This window comes from Microtus ochrogaster, unplaced genomic scaffold (assembly GCF_000317375.1).
Source record: "Microtus ochrogaster isolate Prairie Vole_2 unplaced genomic scaffold, MicOch1.0 UNK4, whole genome shotgun sequence".
NCBI lineage: Eukaryota > Metazoa > Chordata > Mammalia > Rodentia > Cricetidae > Microtus > Microtus ochrogaster.
This window is the reverse complement of record NW_004949102.1, coordinates 17,439,746-17,455,805: the sequence shown is the minus strand read 5'-3', so window position 1 is coordinate 17,455,805 and position 16,060 is coordinate 17,439,746. Positions and strand designations below refer to the sequence as shown.

The window sequence follows — 16,060 nt, the reverse complement described above, 5'->3', positions numbered from 1 at the left end:
TGTGTGTGTGTGTGTGTGTGTGTGTGTGTGTGTGTGTGTGTGTTAGAGAGAGTTTTCAGACTAAGGTTAATGTGAAAAGACAGCTGTCACTCACCCTGCCACGTGTGCAGGCGTTTTACTATAATCCTGTTTGGTTTAATTCTAACTGCTCTGTAATTTGCTGATTATTTATACTTAGTTTATTCTTGAGGAAAGGCACTAAGGATGGTTCCAGATTTGGGGATGAACTAGCCAGTATCTACTTGACTCTTAATCAGATATCTTTCTAGCTGCCTGACCCTCTGCCCCCTCACTTTGCCTCATCACAACCCTAGGGATCTGGGGAGAGGAAGGTGTGCACCTGGGTGGGCGTCATTAACTTGGTTTAGTAGTGGGGAGAAAGCAGCTGTTTCCTATCCATCTCCTTTCCTCTAATCCTCCCACCCTGTAAATGACTCCTCTCATCCTGGGAAATCTGCTGGTAGTTCTTGTGTAAAATAAAGTTGCATAGCACATCTTTTAGAAGTAGCAGAGGAATGGATGAAGGCTGCTGAGAAGTCCTGGGTCACTAACTTCAGCACCAGGATGACGGAAAGAGCACATTGGGCGGGCCCGTGTGGATGGAGAGTGGGCGGGCCCGTGTGGATGGAGAGCACGCGGGCCTGTGTGGATGGTGGTTGAGGAAGGACAGTGTAAAGAGGTGGTGAAATCCACTCTGTCCTGCAAGCTCGAGCCATCACTGCGGTTAGAATTGTGTCTCTGTTTTAACCCAGGATCTCGTCTGCTCTCCGAAGCCCCATCTGCCTTATGTTCCTAATTAATATTGGGCACCCAGGCAAGTTCCCCAGCCTGTGTTACCAGAAGTAGTCAAGTAGATACTTCTGCTGTGCCCAGATCAGAGTGGGTCTCATCAAGTTCACAGGTGTGAAGGTTCTGTCTCATGTCTTGCTCTGATCTTATCACTTCCCCATGTCTTTCCTGTCTCCGTCCTCAGGTTTCATTTTTAGGACCTAATCCACCCAACCACTGTCCAGACAGTGGACTGTTCATGTACCCTCTCACCCAATACGGGTTACTTTTGGCGTATGTACAAGTCAGTGTGTAAAGGCAGACAGACAGACAGGCAGACACACACACACACACGTTGGGGTGTATGGAGAAGGAATGAAGGAATGGGAGGAGGAGAGACTCCGTAGCTGTGGTTTGTCTGTCTGGCGGTGGCTGTAAGGGGGGAACTGGTTACTTTTGTAGTTTCTATTACAAAATATCTGCCGAGCAACTTAAGGAAGCAAGGGTTTGGCTCAGCGGCGCGAGTGTGGTGGTTTGAGGAGACACAGTTCACCATGGTAGGAAAGTCACAGCGGCACGATTGTGCCGTGGTGGGTGATAGCACATGAGCAGGAAGCGGAGAAAGGTGAATGCTGCCTCCCCGCTTGCTTTCTCCCCGCTTTCCTTCTTTGTTCAGCCCAGGACTCCCGCTCATGGACGATGCTGCCCACATTCAGAGTGAGGCTTCCCTGCTCGGTCAACACCCTGTCAGACACACCAGGGTATGTGTCTGAGGTGATTGGGAAACTAGTGAGGTTGACAATTAGGACTAACCATCCTGAAAAGCCTATGAGGGAAAAGTGGATTCCGGCTGGAATAGGGGTGCTGGTGTCAGGACGGGGATGAGCCGTCCTCCGGTCCTCCGAGGAGTGGAAGGAGGAGAGTGAATTCCGGCTGGAATAGGGGTGCTGGTGTCAGTACCGGGATGAGCGGTCCTCCAGTTCTCCGGTTCTCTGAGGAGTGGAAGGAGGAGAGTAAATTGTTTGCACTTTTAAGCAGAAGCTTGGGAGAGCTTAGGGCATCCGGCAGAATAATCAGAGGGAAGTGGTTTCTTCTGGGCTCCTGGCTCATGGCTTGAAACTTAGGGTTGTCTGACCTCCAAATGACACGAAGATCCAGGGCTTCAGGTTCAAGGTAAGACTTGCACAGAGACACACAGAGGCTTTATGTGAAGTTGGGAACTAGCTGTTGGGTGGCAGTGCTGGCCATCTGGGCCACAAAGCTGCTATTGAAACCAGTCCCAGATGATAACTTGGCATGCTGGTTAGAAGAGGTTCGCTGCCAGAATATTGCTTTCTTCGTTGTGTTCAGTTCTGTGACGACTTAGGCCCAGATTTTACATTGGTTTCTAGGGTTTCTAGTAAAATTTCCTTTTTTCTGCTTGGTTAAGGAAAAAATAACCCCACCCTTGGGATGCCCCCTGCTGGTGGCAGGAACTGCTGCCCCAGGGTAGTAAAGGTCAATGCAGTTTTAACCTCTCAGTTCCTGGCTGGGGTCCTATGAATCTAGCTACTTCAGACCATTTCTTTACAAGAGTCACTGTGCACTGCTCTTATTTTGGGGGCATTTCCAGGGCTGTGTGTGTTCGCCTTGGGGTGGTTCAGAAGGGCAGAGAGATGGTTGCAGGGCATATCACCTGGCGAGCTTTTCCTTCCTGATTACAGATGAATCACCTGTTCTCTCTTAGCCTCCAGCCGCTGCCCACATTACGCAAACACCTCTTCCTTTATCCAAATACTGCTGCACATCTGTCAAATGGGGACATTTGCAATCAGCCATATGTACAGCCAGGTGTGGTGGTGCATGACCAAAATTCACAGTTCAAGACTACTCGGGGCTACATAACAACCTATTTTTTCTTTTAAGAAAAAAAATCTACGCACACTTGTTCTCATCTTAAACTTTGTCCTGTCATGGAACTACAAGAAGAGCAGGTGGAAAGGAATTATGATATTAGAGCTAGGTCTGGTGCCCAAGTCAGTCGTGACTTGGAGTGCTGCCCAGCTCACCTGACTCCTTGCAGACGTGGGAGGGGCCGGTGGAAAGCAAGCTGTGGGAGTGGACAGTAGTCCTCAGAGTGGCACTCATGGTGTGGGAAGGGGGAAATTGACCCTGATAGGCAACAGGAAAGTGGCAGAGGAGGGCTAACTCTGTCACTGTCCTTCCTCCGTGTTTTCCACCACCTGTCAGTGGTTGATTGGAATACCGTTGTGGTTATTGATTAATGCCACGTTGGCAGGCGTTTTCCTGAGCTGTTGGTGATTCACCTGCTTTGTGGTTTCCAGCCTGAAAGTTGTAACCATCTGTTGTGAATTTAGTTTCTTCTCTTGAGGACCCACAGAGAGAAAAGGAAGGGAGGTGGTTACAATGCCCACCACTTACTGTATGCCTGCTGGGGTCTCTGGGGCTGTACTGTGGGGTTCAAGGAGCACACCTTTGATCCTCCCGAAGAGTCTACACAAGAGAGAAATAGACACCCAGAGCTGTGAAGTACACCAGAGTGAGAGTGGCCTGTCACGAGTTTTTTTTTCCCCTGGGTAAAATTAGTGCATTGGAATTCAGCTGTAGGCTGACATATGGCTGCCTCAAGATTGCCAGGATTAACTTCTCCCTGATTCAGAACTCTCCATTCTGTCTCTGCCTCTTGTTTTGGTTGTGTTCTCGTCTAAGGCAGTGTGAGATTACATCAAAAGACATAAGACCCAAAGGCAGCTGATACGGACTAGACAGAAGCTGATACGGACTAGACAGAAGCTGATACGGACTAGACAGAAGCTGGGTCAAACACTCTGCAGTTTTTTCTGTCTCTAGGATTCAGTGGCTTGTTAAAAAGTGATTATATATAAGTAATCTGTTGTTGGGACCAACAGTGCTCCTGCTTCTTGCCTTTATTATTGTCTTTTTGTTACTTTGAGGCAAGATCTGTCAATCTAACCCAGGATGACCTTAAATTCACCATATAGCCCAGACTGGCCTCAGACTCCTACCCTGGCCTCTTGAGTGCTGGGATTACAGATATGAGCCACTATATCTGGCTCCGTCATGAATTTCTGAGACAGAATTCCGATTTTACCTCCTAGCTGAGGCCAGAGCACAGAAGTAAGTACTGATGGGAAATAGCTGAGGGAAGAGATCAAAGCCAGTGTACAAGTCTCAGGGGATGTTATACAGCACCCCTGCCCTTAGGCCTAACGGAGTTGGAAGATGCTGCTTACTGTCCTGTCCAGGAAACCTCAACAGGAAGTGCTTGGCTGGAGCCCCCAATAGAGAGAAGAGCTTGGCTGGAGCCCCCCAATAGAGGGAAGAGCTTGGCTGGAGCCCCCAATAGAGGGAAGAGCCTGATTTCTAACTTAGAAGAGAGTGGAGTAGAGATTGTTGTTTTCTCCACTTTAAATATTTTGAGGTGAGCTTTGTCAGCTTGCAAGCCAGTTTTTAGGAGGATGTGTACCGTACTGTGTGGACTGTGACATCCAGTACGTAGGGGTAAGGTTATTTCACATTTAAGCAGAATATTTGGGAGATAGACACAGCCCTGTATAGAGGGGACAACCTGTATCATGAGCTTCGTTTGTTCTATTGTACCTGGAATTGAACCCAGGGTTTCACAAAGACTAAGTAAGTGCTCTATCCCTAGCCTGCAACAGCCTATGACTTGTCTACCTCAAGAGTTCCTAAAGCCTCCCACAGAGCCCCTAGGCTGACCTTAGGAGCAATGGGATGGCAGAGTTTATACCAATGTGTACATCCACAGCCCTATTACCTTCCCCTAGATACACCAAAGCTGCTAGCCCAATTATTTGTTCATCCTGGTTCCCATGAATAGGAGTATGTTTGCCTTTGCATGAGCTCAGCACCGGACACTGTGTTGCCAAGTTAGGCCCCACCAGTATTTACTGAACAGCCAGACTGGCTGAATGTACACAGTTCAGACCACCCCATTTGTTCCTTTGGTGACCTTGTGAAATCCTCCCCCTAAGCTGTCTTTGTGGGAAAGGCTAGGGAGGACCTATAGGTGCCTGTGATATAGGCCCACAGCTGGGAGGATACAGAGCTGGAAGGAAGCCAGGCTGGAAGGGAAAGGCCTGTGTCAGTGATGACGCTCTTTTATAAGATCACTCCATTGAATTCTTCCACGCTGCCAGACTATGTTTTTGTTGATAGAGTGAGGATGTTTGGCGAAACTGAGAGCACAATATAAAGTCTGAGCCTGGAATAGGTAGGGAGGACTCTGTGTAAAGCTTTTCTGGCATTAAATATTTTCCCTTAAGGATTTCCATTTTTGTAAAATCATTTTTCTTTATACTTCTACAAATTCCAGGTAGAGGTTGGTCTCTAATTCAGAATACTTTTTTTTTTTAATAGAAAAATTACCTCAGATCATAATAGTTAGGTATGGTCCCTTCTCTTAATTGGTGGTTTTGCAAAGTCCTTTATGTATAGGTAAGTAGATAGATAGATAGATAATAGATCCTTTTTGTATAGATAGATAGATAATAGAAAGATAGACACAGACATATATATATGTGTGTGTATATATATATATATGAATTTCTACCATTTCATTTGTTTCCCTGATTTGTAGTCAGATTGGTTAAGCCTCAGGAAAAATCTGAAAGAACTTGCGCATCCTTCATGTCGAGTCTCCATCTGTTGACATTTTTGTCATATTGGCTTCATCCTTATACAGTCAGTTCCACTATAACATGAAATAATGTGTTCCAGAAACCTCTGCTAGGAAATATCATGCCGTGCAAATCAATTTCATGAGAAAAGTGAGAGGTGGGCACAGCCCTCAGAAACATCAGAGACACAGAGAAAGGGGAGGGAGGAGGAAGAACCTAGTAAGGATAGTAGAGTCTCCAGTATATGAGGTGGGTAGGAAATACATAAATACTGCATAAGGGTGTGACGCTCTCAGGGAGGCCTGCAGTGTGCCTAAGGAGGCGAGTGTGGGAGGGCTGAGCAGGGGGACTGTGAAATAGGACAAGGGCTACCTGAGCTCGGATGGAAAGTTGTAATACTAGTGGGTGGTGATGGTTCCCAGCACAGACAGAGGTGGAAGAAGGAAGAGCATTGCTCATTTCTCCGTGGCTTGAGTCTTCTGCATTGTCTGGTGTTTCTCGTGGCTGGAGTTAGTAGTTACTTGTCCCTCTGCTGTAAGATACCTGACAGAAACAGGTAAGTAAGCCTGGCTTTTGTTCCTAGTTTCAGAGGTTCTGTTCACGCACCTTTACCCACTGGGCCATCTCGCCTGCCCAGAACTTTAGAATTAATTTCTCATTATTTATTAAGTGACTAACTGGGCTCCTTTTTAAAAATTGGGATTGCATTGACTCTGTAATAGAAAATAAGAAATTCGTTGTGTTCAAATTGTTCCCTAATCAGCACTGACCCAGATTTAGCAGGCATTGTAAATGGCATTGATTTCATGTGGATTTAAATATTACCCCCGCCCCAGCCTGAACTATTTGAAAATAAGTTGCAGTGATGTTTATATCTCACTTCTAAATAATTAAGAATGCGCTTCCTCAGAGTAAGGCGGTTTTCCTGTATGACCACAATGTCATTTCCATCCCAGGGTAATTACCACTGATTCATCAATTAGCTGTTTAAAAGACATGCTTGTTCCTAATAAAGCTGTATTGTTCCATTTGTTTTGGTTTTATTGCCCTTCTTCTCTTGTCCTAGGCACTGAGCTGTGTTGGGATGTGAAAAAAAAATCAAACCAAAGTCCTCCTCTCTGGCCTTTCAGAGTCTACAGATTAGCAGAGAGACAGGCATCTAAGGCATAATAGTCTAGAGCAGCAATAAGAGTTGCAGCTTGTTTTTCTTTTCTTCAAGGAGCATATCAGCAGAAATGAGCTCTGCCCAGAGCGGTGTTCCGAACCTCTGCTATGTCCATGATCCACTTAGCTGCTTCTGATATACCTTGCTCCTAACCCAGAAGGGCTTGCCTTCCTCTAAAAGTAAAGGATGCCGCAGGCAGGATGTCCTCCTCCCCTCCTTGCTTTGGCCAGGCACAGAGCTGCAGTGCAGAGGACCTTGAAAAACCAGGCTGAAGAATGGCGACATTATTCTTTAGGGCAGCTGTATTAAGTCGAATATGGCCTTGCTCATGAATACCGGGCATCCAATAGCTATGGTCTAATCAAGATAGGATCCATTCCTTTTTCACGTATGTCTTAGCTTGCCAAAGATTAAAGAATCAGCTCAGATCTATGGAGCCACCCAGGGACCTGGTTTCATGTCGGTTTATAGCTTTGTTGTTCCTCATATCATGACATCACCCGCATCCCATGCTAGGAAGCATGATAGAGGAAAGGGCAGCATGTTCCTTCCCTTTCGGGCACATTTTGGAAGCTATGCGTCTCACTTCTGTCTGTATCCCACACCTATGTGCAGGAAGGGCTGAGAAACAGTCTTCATTGGGAGTCCTTGTACCGAGCTAAAAAAAGCAGGGTTTGAGAATGGATATGGAGGGGCAGCTTGCAGTACCTGTTATACCAGCATGCCTAAAAGCACTGAAGGGACTTTCAATAAAATTAGTCCCTGAAAATGGTCCATAAAAATGCAATTTTTGCAAGGCATATTGATTCATGCCTGTAATTCTAGTCCTTGGACTGAAGAAGAGAATGGGCTACACAGCGAGTTCCTGGTCAGTTTAAGCTAGAGTGTGAGTCCCTGTATCAAAATCCCACCCAACAGACAACAGCAAATAAAGCCCAGATGTATTGTCAGTGATTTTGGAAAACATTAAACACTATCGATCTTTTTGCTCAGTGAAGGTCTATAATAATAATAATAATAATAATAAATACATGGTGGTCTTTGTTCAACTTAAGAAATCTGGCCATAAAAGTGTTTCACACCATACTTTATTTTTCTTTGAGAAAACATGTTCACATTAAGCTTTGGGATTCCCAAAGGTTCCTCAGTGAAACAACAGGGGTGTGTGGGAATTGTGTCAGCCGAGACTCAGACAGAAAAAGAGCAGCTACGTCATGTATAGAAGGATTGCCACAGGGACTAGATCTTATGTAATGTGGGGGCGAATTTGCCAGTCTGTGAAAGGCTGCTGTCTGCATGGAGTTTAGTGTCTGATGACATGGACGTGAAGGAGGACAGTGATCTTGGGAAGAAGGAGGCAGATAGGACTCATGGGAGTGGATGGGGACCTAGCTCAGCCTGTTACTGCTCTCACTATGTAGCCCTGACTGGCCTGGAATTTAACCTTATACTCAGAGATCTGCCTGCCAAGTGCTAAGATTAAAGGTGTGGGCCACCATGCTTGGCCAGTGTTGGTGATGTGGGTATCCTATAAGAGAAGTTGATATCTGGGACTGGAGAGATGGCTCAGCAGTTAAGAGCACTGACTGCCCTTACAGAGGACCCGGGGTTCAATTCCCAGCCATATTGTGGCTCACAACCATCTATAATGCCGGATCCCAACCATATGGTGGCTCACAATCATCTATAATGCCGGATTGTGGCATATAGCATCTAATGCAGTTAGACCACTTATACAACAAATAAATAAATCTTAAAGAAATAGAAGTTGATGTTGTTTGTGGAACAGAAAACATACCTACCTTCCAAGCTCAGGTATCTTGTAGCATCAGCAGGCCTGGCTGCTGTTCCCACCTTAGGAGGTGAGGATGAGCAGCCCTGCAGGTAGACAGCTCGATGCCCCAGCACCAACCTTCCAGTGTGTCCATGACATCCACCTTCAGCTGTCAACTGGAAACAGGTTTAGTGGAAGTCTGAGCCACGTAGTTCAGCCTGCTCAGGTAAGAGCCTTCAGAAGCCAGTGCAGGCACTTTCCACATGGCAGCGATAGAATTGTTCCAGTCTTGCTAGCTGCCATAGCTTTCAATGGGCACTAACCTAACTGGGCATCATAGTTTAGTAGATAAAGTGCCACGCCCAAATGATAGAAACGATATGTGGACACATCATTCTTATCACCATAGGTGAACAAAAAATGAGCAAAAGACATACTGGTTGCTTTTATAAAATTTGAAAAGGGCCAAGCTGATTCAGAGCCGTAGTTACCTGTAAGAGGATGGATGTGGATGGAAGGCTCTCCAGGGGTGCTCTGATGCGGATGTAACGTTCTTAATGCCACTTGACCTTCCTTTGCTGCCTGAGCAGGAATGCTCTCTTTGGGAAAACTTAATGTGTTGTGTAATTTATACTTAATACTAGGCTTCAGTACAAAGTTTAAGTTAAGTTTCCTCAAGTTATAAGTAGTTATGGGTTGAGGAAAATAAACTTTTATTAGGTGAACCCCATAAAGAGTGGGGTAGAGCCTAGGGATGTAGCTCAGCTGTGTCTGATATGCACAAGACCCTAGGTTAGGTCCCTTAGGTTTTAGATGGATGTTCGTGCATAATAAGGGAGAGAATACAGGGATATGGGGAAGCTTGATGCTTAGGAAACTTACCTTTACTCTCAAACAAACACTCCCTATGAACATGTTTTTTTGTCTTTAACCCAATTAACAGAATGTCATTTTAACCTTTTTCTGTTTTATGGAATTTTAATTCCCTTCTTTTCATGCTTTTTTTGTTCTCAGTAAATTCATTAGTTGGATATAATTGTGATTCTTTTCTCCAAAATATATTATTTGAAAGTGCCTTGGGCTATTGAGTGTGGGACTGGGTGATCCCCTGTGCTGTCTGCAGTGGCTTGCAACTAGATTGTGTTCTCTGATGATCCAAACAATTATCTGAAATGGTGGTGGCTAAGATAGTTGATGGTGTTTTTAAAGCCTAGAAAACTTGGACTTGAAATGCTAATCAGTTTGCTCAAAAATGAAATCTTACAAGTTACTTATTCTTTGACTTTGGGAAGTTTTGAATATGCAAAAACAGGACAGATGATTCTACGTTGTTCTCTCTGCCTGTAGCTTACATGGTTGATTGTGCAGTGTTCATATTCCCTCTTTTGGAGGATGATTGTTGCTGGATTCTACCTTCCTGCCTTCTGTCATAGCAATCGTCCAATGGAGCTGTAACTGCTGGTCCTTTTCTCTGTCACCTTTTAACCATTAGACTCTCATCTCTTTGTGGTCAGGGATTATGCCTTCTTCATGTTCCCAACACCTAGCTTAGTAGAAACCCAGAAATTAGTTATGAGTCACAGAGCCCCAAAATTCCTGAAGTGAAGACTTGATAGTTGATCTTGAAGATCACATCTGGGAAGAAATGAGAAGGAGGTGGTATATGCTACACTGCTCAGAGAAGTAGGAAAAGATCCAGAATTGTATCTTATCAGGGAAATCGGGAGAAAGAGAGGCGTTTTGAGGAATTAGCAAACATCACAAGGTGGTCAGTGAGAATTGAGGGTTTTTTCGGGTTGCAGTCAGATATTACTGGCTATAGATTGTAAGATTAAAAACATTATCTCAAAAGATCAAGGTAAGAATATCGGATGGAGAAATGGGAGCATAAAGTTAAATAAGTAAAATCTCCCTGTACTTAGAGCCGTAAGAGGAAGGTTTGGGAGTGGCACAGCCACAGGAGTCACTCAAAGGATACTGACTTTAAGGAGAAGATGGGGTCCCTCCATTGTCCCCTCCTGGCCCCCTGGTGTAATTCATCAGGACATGGATGAGATGAGCCTCCTGGTTCTGGACCTGTCTGGTCAAACAGCGCATTTCCGAGAGGCAGTGTGCGCTGCGCTGCGCTCTTTCATGGAGTGATTTTTGTTTGTTTTAACCTGACCCCCCTGTTTCTGCAGGAAACATGGTAGAATGGTGCTTACCACAAGACATTGACCTTGAAGGTGTCGAGTTCAAGTCTATGGCCAGTGGGTCCCATAAAGTTCAGTCTGATTTCATGTGAGTACTTCTGAACCCATCTTGCTCGGCTTGACCCCTCCTCTCCCACGCTCCCCAGAGCATGTTATCACGAGGTGTCTTCAGGCAGTGTATGTGTGTATTCTGTGTTTATCTGGTTTCCCAGCAAGTAGGGTTCCAGCTCTCAAGCTTGCAACGGGTCCTGACGCTCCCAAGCCGACAGCACCTACAGTAGAGGTTCTGCTATTACTGCATGATTATGTGGCCCTTGTGGAGGTTTTTGGTTTCAGTGTAAGAGAGGAGTTTCAGTTTAGTGTGGGTTAACCTAAGACATCTGTGTGATAAACTTGGAGTACTAGCTTTAAGCGGGCCAGTTTTTAGTGCTGTGCAAATGGCACATTGTGAATTTTGTGAGAAGCCAATGGATATGCTTTAAGGATAATTTGTAGCTTTAATTATTTGCATTGGACTGGAACCATGGCTGATCCAAGTGTATAAAGGGAAGGAAGTAAAGCGTCGGCCTCACTGGAGCTGTCAGAAGCTAAGGAACTGAGTGCGTCAGGGTTTGTTCTGAGAAAACAGACTGCGTTCCAAAGGAGCCTGGAGGTCAATGTTGGTCCTGGTTTTCCCCTTGAAGCTGTTATTTGTGCCAGAGAGGATACCAGGGTCTGTGATTGTGAGCATTTGAGCGGCACGCCTGTAGAGACCACCTGCTATCTTTAACCCTTGACTCTGGGATGGCAAGTTCTAGAGTCTTAGAGCCTTGACTGCTCTCTGGGAGACTGAATGACTTCTTTTATGGCCAAACTTTGTTATTTGGAGCTCTGAACGTAGCTGTTTGCACCAAGATTGCATTACAAAGGAGAAAAGCAGAAAGTATGTCCTTTTCCTAAGCTGGAGCCACAGTACATATTTGGTCTATTTCAGCTATTTTCGAAAGGGGCCCTTCTTTGGCCTGGCCTGCTTTGCCAACATGCCCGTGGAGAGCGAGCTGGAGCGTGGCGCGCGGATGAAGTCTGTGGGTATCCTCTCTCCATCCTATACCCTGCTCTACCGCTATATGCACTTCCTGGAGAACCAGGTTCGGTAAGTGGCTTCTGTACGTGGCTTTTATATGTTGTGGGAAACACTAGGATCAGCAAGCTGGTGCCTGTGCATTGAGTCCCTGGACGCGGAGGCTGGGGCCCAGGACCACAGGTGTCTTTCCTATAGCATCTGTGGCCCTGGGCCAAGCCTCAGTTGATGCTCCTTTCTTTCTTACAGCAAATTATTATAAAATAATTCTTTATCCTAAAATGAAAGCTGGGGAAGATACTTGCTTTCAGTTTTTATTAATACTCTCATCAATTTTAATGACATTGTTTTAATCAGACATGAACGTGATCTTTGTTTATACTCAGCTGCTATACTTACCATTTTCCCAGGTAGGCAGGTAGAATATAAATATAAAGTGTTTTATGTCAAATCACTTAATATTTGGAGTAATAAAAGAATATATAGCAGCAGAAGAAAAATTATTAGTTACTTTCTCTCTATATATACATATATACACACACACAAACACACACACACACACATATATATATATTGCATAATGCAGATAACCTAATTGACATCAAACAATGCTGGAGAATGTTATCTCTAGTCTACTCTTGGAAGCACCATTAAAATTTTAATCTCTTTTCTTATATGTATATTTGTGCTTTGATAAAATATTCTTGACAAGTGGGCAGAGTGGCCCAGGAAATAAAGGCTTTCAGTTTACATTACTAGCAATATAGCAAGACCTTATTTGTCACACATACAACATATATTAGTGTGTGTATGTATAGTGTGTTTGTGTGTACTTAGCATAGATACTATAAACTATTTCATTTTATGCATTTTTTACTCATTCATTCATTTACTCATTTTGAGTTAGAATCCTGATTCGTAGCCCAGACTGGCTGTTTAATTTGGTGTCGTATAGGATCCAGGCTTTTTATATGGTTAATGGCTTATAAAGTGCAGTCCTCATGATTGCACAGCTGTTGCTCTTAACCACTGAGCCACCTCTGCAGCTCCCCTGGGTCATGGTTTCAGTGGATGGGATCTAAGCTAGTCCGTCCTTCTTTCTTTCATTTTCATGGTAACTCCCTGTATCTCACATTTTATCCTTAGAGTCTGTCTCTTCCCCCTGCCCTTCCCCGCATCTGCCCAAGTACTTTGGAGTGAGCAAGACTCTAAAGTGCTTTTCAGTACAAAGAAGTTGGTTTTCCCAGCCTCACGAGATCTAAATCAGCTTTCCTGAACAGCAATTTAAAAAAAAAAATCACTCTCTTCTTCAGCTCTTTAGCCAATGGTTTTTGATTCTATAGCAACTCATTTTCTGGGTACCAACTTCTGCTTTAGCTAAAATAGAAGCTAAGTTACTGTAACAAAGAAGAGACCCCAACATATAGCTGTTCAGACAAGTCAGAAGCCCACCTTTCTAGCACAGCTTTCCCAGACCAATGGAGAGAAGAGTCTCAGCGTGGATGGCGCCTGGAACGCAGTCCTTTGTCTCACCTGTCTTCTAGCGCGATGGTGGAAAGTGACTCATTGCTATCCTGTGACATTTCAACCAGGAAGCAGAGAGACTGATGCAAAAATCTCAACTTGAACACATCACTTCTGTGCACATTCCGTAGGCTAGTTAGTTGTTGGCTGCTGGCCAAACCCAGCTGTAGGAAGTCTGAGGACATGTCGTTCCCGAAAGGGTGAAGTCATCTAAAATGTGGAGGCTCCGTATGCTAAAGGAAGAAGTCTCTGCCAGGGTCATACTGTAGACTTTCCTCAGTTACCATATCCACCCAACAGCCCTATTACCACTGTTAGTTCCACATGTCTTTTAAAATTGATCCGTTCGCAGGATTACAGATATAGATCACACAAGAGAAAGCATGTGCCATGTTTGTATTTTCCCTTCTCATTCAGCAGTATAGGAGCTCTCATGTGGGCACACTGGAGGCTTCCCCATCGTTTTCCCTTGCTGATTCAGGAAGACTAGAACAGAGACGAGACTTTGCTAAAGACACAAGGAAAGAGGAGTCAGGTCTAGATGGGACAGTAACTTCTGTGTAGGTTAACTAGACTTTGTTTCTGCACTGAGCAGCTTGAGTTACTACGCGCGGCATAGGTAGATGGCTGGTTGGTGGACGGGAGGAGCAGGGACTGCCTGTTTGTAATCAGTGTCGTTCAGCTGTCATCGGTGATGCTCCTTTTTCTCCCCGAAGCTTCTTTTTAATTGTTCAGTGGTCGCTGGAAAATAAACCAGGGTTGAGAGGACTTTTTATTCATCCTTGTGTTAATTTGCTGGGACAGTCTAACAGCATCTGTAATGGGGTGCCTTAGAAGAAAGAGACTTACTGTCGCATAGCTCTGGAGTCATCAGTGTTACCGCTGTTGGGTCCGCGTCTCCCCCAGCTCTGTGCTTTGCTGGCGGTCTCTGGGTAGCTTGGCATCTGCATCCCCAGTGTCTACCTTCATCCTCATATAGCTACCCCAGGACTGTGAGTGTATATGAATTTCCCCCTTTTAAGTCATACTGAATTGGGGTTTCCTTGAAAAATACCTTGGTTTAACCTAATTGCCTCTGTGCAAATCATCCCAATAAAGCCAATATAGGTATTGAGATAAAGGTACTGAGGTAAAGGCCGAGATTCCAGCATATCTCTGGGGAGGGAACAAGAATCAGCTTCTAATATTTCCATTAATCATAATGCCTTGGTTTGGAGGCAGGATTCTGTGTTGTCCAAATGATCTAGGACCTCAATGATATTTTCTTGATCAGCTAACAAGACTTTTGGCCTGAGCACAGGGTGTGTCAGAGGGGAGTGCAGGGTGTGTGTGTGTGTGTGTGTGTGTGTGTGTGTGTATGTATATGTGTGTGTATGTATGTGTATATATGTGTGTGTGTGTATGTGTATGTATATGTGTGTGTATGTATGTGTATATATGTGTGTGTGTATGTATGTGTATATATGTGTGTGTGTATGTGTATGTATGTATGTATGTGTATATATGTGTGTGTATGTATGTATGTATGTGTATATATGTGTGTGTGTGTATGTATGTATGTATGTGTATATGTGTGTGTGTGTGTATGTTTCTGATTCATTTACATTATTACTTGATGTGAAAGTGTGAGCCCCCAGTGGCCTTCAGTCATAGCTTTTCCTTTCTCTGAGACACTACGGGCTCAGCTTCTCCCTGTTCCTTTCTACCGGCACCAAGCACAAGTATGCTCACATTCTACACAAAGCAAAGCAGCTGTAGGCAGGACGTGTGTGCCTTCCAGGTTCTTTCTTCCCACAATAAACAGCGCTTGGAGAAGCACAGGTGACCAGCAGCATAGCTTGCTTAAGAAAATCAACACTTGGCCCTGCCTGTCCGTTCTGAACATTTTACATGGTGCCATTGGGGAGTTTCAGGCCCCTGTGTGCATTTTTCACAAAGATGACTTGAAAGGAGCGTCCAGGTGCTGACCTCCGGAGTATGTCTGGGCCTTTAGCCCGCTGGGTGGAGAGTCACAGTTGTGCTGGGCAGCGCCGCTCAGCTCACTGTGCGTGTGTGTGCTCCACAGACACCAGCTGGAGATGCCGGGACACTATTCTCATCTGGCCGCATTCTATGAAGACAAGAAAGGGGTGCTCCATGCCGGCCCCGGAAGGGGTGGCAGCCTGCCACCCGTCTACTGGCTGCCTTCCATCCACCGCTACATGTACCCCGAGATGAAGGTGAGGCTGGTCATTCTCTCATATCTGGGGATAGTCATGGTAGATTAGTTTTTAAATGATAAGGAAGTTATGCCTCAGCTTCGTGCAGAATAGTGCTTTTGGTAGAACTGGGTTAAATGTAAGCGTTTGGGTTCATTGAAAACAGAAGGCAAATTGCCTTAAGCAATAGGGCGTCTGGAGCCTTCTATAATCATAGCACAAATCCACATACACTGGGTCACAAGGGGCGATCTCCTGGGATGCAGGATGCTTTTGATTGTGTCAGTTGCTTCTGCTATTAATCTAGCCAAACATTCGAACTAAAGATGAAGAGTTTGATGAACAGACAAGGTATTTCTTAGCTGTGTTATTTTGACATTATTTTATTTGGAAATTCTGTCACATCCTTTGCACTTGTACTAGCATGTTTGTTTAATGTTAACAAGAAAGTTGACCGTGCAGCAGGTGTTGAGAAGATACAAAAGCGTCTAAGAATATGAATTTCTGTTGTCTCTTCCTTCTCCTTCTCCTGTGGCTGAGCACAAGATATTTCAGTAAAACTCAGGACTCCTCTTTCAAAGAAATTAATTTATCAATGCCTGTTGCAACATTCTTTTGAAGCAAGGTTTAAAGAAAAGTGTTCTTTTTTTGTTGTCTATTTAAGGCAATTGAATGGTTCACTGACTTGCTGTAGGCCTTTATAGCTAGGAGACTGACA

The 16,060-nt window shown here is 44.7% G+C and overlaps 1 protein-coding gene across 1 annotated transcript in view; it reads left to right on the top strand.

Moving 5' to 3' along the window:
• Kiaa1147 (KIAA1147 ortholog) overlaps window positions 1–16,060 on the top strand; it is a 33,060-nt gene that overhangs the window by 2,154 nt on the left and 14,846 nt on the right. Inside the window, exons 2-4 of the mRNA XM_005365866.2 lie at window positions 10,549–10,648; window positions 11,534–11,692; window positions 15,210–15,363. Of these exons, the coding sequence (XP_005365923.1) occupies window positions 10,549–10,648; window positions 11,534–11,692; window positions 15,210–15,363 (413 nt within the window). The remainder of the gene's footprint in view (window positions 1–10,548; window positions 10,649–11,533; window positions 11,693–15,209; window positions 15,364–16,060) is intronic.